Below are 3,725 nucleotides of genomic sequence, written 5' to 3' on the forward strand. Positions count from 1 at the left end.
TGTTTTATTAGGTACATGATCATGAGGAGTCACGAAAAAATCAAAAGAATTAAAAACAGAGTCAAAAACAGAAGAAAAAATTTTTTCACCCTGGAGGACGCACGGGCTGGCGTTCAACGCCAGTAAGGTGCATCTGGCCGGCGTTCAACGCCAGAACAGAGCACCATTCTGGCGCTGAACGCCAAAAACAAGCAACATCCTGGCGCTGAACGCCAGAAATGTGCCCAGAGAGGAAAAACTGGCGCTGAACGCCAGTAACAAGCATGAAACTGGCGTTCAACGCCAGAAACATGCTTTACATGGGCGTTGAACGCCTAGAATGTGCACCAATGGGCGTTTAAACGCCAGAATGGTGTGCCAAGGCATTTTACATGCCTATTTGGTGCAGGGATGGAATTCCTTGACACCTCAGGATCTGTGGACCTCACAGGATCCCCACTTACCTCGCCCTCTCTCTTTCCACTCATGGTCATCCCTTCTGTTTTTCATTCACCACCTACATCTACCCACTCTTCCCCATACACCCCACCTACCTTTACAATTCAACTTCTTTTTTTCCCACCCAATCCCACCCATATAGCCGAATCCATCTCCCCTCACTCACCTCCATTTTTCTTCTTCTTCTTCTTCTTCTCTCTTTCTTCTCTTGCTCGAGGGCGAGCAATATTAGCTTGTATATGGTAAATGCTTCTACTCTTTTCACTGAAAACAATCCTATTTTTTTCTGCAAAAATTGGAAGGAAAAAAAAATGTTTTCTAGATTTGGTTTCACAACATAATTATGAAATCGAGAATCAACAGAATTATTTGTTTCCCAAACACAGTTGAAATGATTAAGTTTTTGTTTTTTCAGAATCTTTTAGTCTTACTCCAAGATATGAGCAAGAAGACTAGATGAGTTCAAGCAAAAGCAGCTATCAAGCGAAGCAAGAAGACGACGGCGGTGGAGGCGGAGGCGGTGGCGGCACTAGCTCTTCAAGACAGTGGACAGCGTTCAGGAATCCAAGAATCGTTCGAGTTTCGCGGTCTTTGGGAGGGAAAGACAGGCACAGCAAGGTTTGCACCATTAGAGGTCTAAGGGACCGGAGAATTCGGCTCTCCGTTCCCACCGCCATTCAGTTGTATGATCTCCAAGATCGACTCGGCCTGGGTCAACCCAGCAAGGTCATTGATTGGTTGCTTCAAGCCACCAAACTCGACATTGATAAGCTACCGCCCCTTCAAATCCCTCCCGGTTTCGCTCAATTTCACCATCAGCAAACCCTAATTCCCCTTTCTCATCATCATCAATTCTCCCTTGGCGGCTTCTATGATGCCAATTCCTCAAGGTTTTGGGATATGGATTCTTCTTCAATTAGCCTAAAAGGTAAAGAATCTGATACTATTACTCATCCAGCTGGTGTGATATCTGAGAAAGGAAAATGGATCAAAACAAATCAACATGTTGATGAAAATCAAGACGGATTGTTGTTGCTTAACAATGCTATGGGATATAATAATTCTCCTTCAGGATTAACTTTATCATCATCCTCCTCATCTTCACAATTTGGAAGCCATGCATTATTGTTTCCTTCACAACAATTATTAGATCCTCAATTTTCATCTTCTTCTGCAACAACACCATCAACTTTCACTCCCTATTATGCTCCATTTGTAGCTAATTCGTCATCATCAACAACAACAACAATGGTGGAAAATAATAGTGATGCATTAAGGCAATTCAACCATATTCAGATCTTGAGTTCTCAAGTGATGCCTCATCCCTTTATTCCATCATCTTCTCTTTTTCACTCAATCAATAGTAATAATAATAATAATGATAATAACTCAGCTGCTGCTACTATCAGGCGTATTCCAATGCCATTTAGTTCTAAGCTTCTTGATTCAGATAACAACAACAATGAAAGTAACCAGGAAGATCATAAAGGTACGTAGTAGCACTAGTTCATGAAGCTAAGATAGATGAAGAGTAACCAACAAGATCATAAAGGTATATAGCAGCACTAGCTCATGAAGTTAAAGATCATCATAACCTATATTTATCAATGTTTTTCACACAATCTGACACTTCAGAAGTGAATGAATATATGTTTGTAAGTATAGCATTTGCTATACATATATATGTTTAATATTTGTCTTTGAAATTTTTTTTTCTATATTTGAGTTTGATTTATAGATACTCGTTTTTTTTTTCCACAAATATTTGTTTGCTATGTATATAGCTTGTGCTTTATAATCATAGATCTATCTAAATTCCTGGTATATAATGCTTATTTTATTTGCATATATTTTAAAGTTACACGGGATGCCTATGTATACTAAGTATTTTCATTTAGATGACATGAAGTTCTATAGCTATATTATATTTCATTGTTATATATAATTATATACACTTTTTTTTATAAATATTGTAACAATATAGTTTCAACTTGTGTTGTGATCTTAGCTCTACAACTCAAATAATTAATTAAATTTCTTATTTCGAACTTATTTTGTTATTTAATACATACATGCATATTTATCAAAATTTTTAAAAAAGTTATACTCAGTACTTGTACTAAAATTTTAGCAGAACTAAGGTTATACAGATATACTTATTCTAGTGCATATCTGAATGCTTCTTGAATAATCAATTCTTCACCTGTATTCCTAATTTTTTTATTAGGTTTTATTAACATCACTATTCATATAAAAATTATTAACTACAAAACTATATAAATTATCTTTTATTTAAAAATAAATTCTATTGACTTATTCGATGATGTCTGATAAGCCAACGGTGATAATAGCAAATATACATACATATGTGAGTGTATATACACATTCTGCAATTGATTTCTTTTGTTTGTTGTTGGTGTGTATATACACATTTTACAATTGTTTTCTTTTGTTGTTAGTATATATATATTTTGCAATCGATTTCTTTTGTTACACATAAGTATTCTAATTTATTATCTGACAATATTTCTTTCAGATAAAATTTATCAATTTTATTCCTTCTAAATGATATGAAGAATCAGAAACATTTTACAGATTTAGGAGGACAAATTTCACTGACCACATAAATAGACATATACACAGTAGTTAATATAAATAGAATTATATATGTTTTTTTATGACTAGAATTATATATGTTTGTTGCTAGTAAAATATATCTCTACCATTATAATTATTTTTGCTATCTAAATAAATATATTCTAATGTGATTATGCTACCATGATTATGTAAGTGAGATTAAAATTAAAATTATATATTTTTATATTTTGATAATATTTTTTTAAATAATACATTTTAAATAGTATTGTTTAATAATAAAAAATATTATTTTAATTTTAACAACACTTTTTAAAATATCATAATTATCAAAATTACCATAGTATAATTAGACTAGAATAACATAAATAAATAATATTCCTACCTAATGCTTATTAAGTGTAAAGTTCAGAGTACCAGATTACTTATATATCACCGTTCAAAAAGTTTAAGGTTTAGGATTTATCAAAAATACCGTAATAAAAATTTTGAGAATAAAGTATTTGTACGATTATCATAAAAATTTTAATAAATAAGTGGTTTTAAATTCAATAAAATAATAGAAACAACAACAACAAAGTTTTATTTCACTAAATAGAGATGGTTGTATAAATCAAATAATGTTATTGTGTTTTGTTATGTATCAATGTCTATAAAAAAATCGTTTACATATAGATTTTGTTTAAAATTAT

The 3,725-nt window shown here is 32.5% G+C and overlaps 1 protein-coding gene across 2 annotated transcripts; it reads left to right on the forward strand.

Annotated features, from left to right (window-relative positions):
* The first annotated feature begins 689 nt into the window (after positions 1–689).
* Positions 690–2,252, forward strand: LOC107474734 (transcription factor TCP17-like). Of its 2 annotated transcripts, XM_052257570.1 has the most exons (2): positions 690–1,749; positions 1,832–2,252. In XM_052257570.1, exons 1-2 carry the CDS (start codon positions 895–897, stop codon positions 1,949–1,951), a joined length of 975 nt encoding a protein of 324 aa, XP_052113530.1. In that variant the 5' UTR covers positions 690–894; the 3' UTR covers positions 1,952–2,252. The 2 variants fall into 2 exon arrangements, with proteins under 2 accessions (XP_052113530.1, XP_015949865.1); XM_016094379.3 differs by having other exon boundaries at positions 690–2,252.
* The last annotated feature ends 1,473 nt before the right edge of the window (positions 2,253–3,725 follow it).

Source organism: Arachis duranensis, chromosome 2 (assembly GCF_000817695.3).
Source record: "Arachis duranensis cultivar V14167 chromosome 2, aradu.V14167.gnm2.J7QH, whole genome shotgun sequence".
NCBI lineage: Eukaryota > Viridiplantae > Streptophyta > Magnoliopsida > Fabales > Fabaceae > Arachis > Arachis duranensis.

What these genes read in the sequence shown, in the direction of transcription:
- LOC107474734 (XM_016094379.3), top strand. Translation starts at nt 895, where the DNA reads ATGAGTTCAAGCAAAAGCAGCTATCAAGCGAAGCAAGAAGACGACGGC.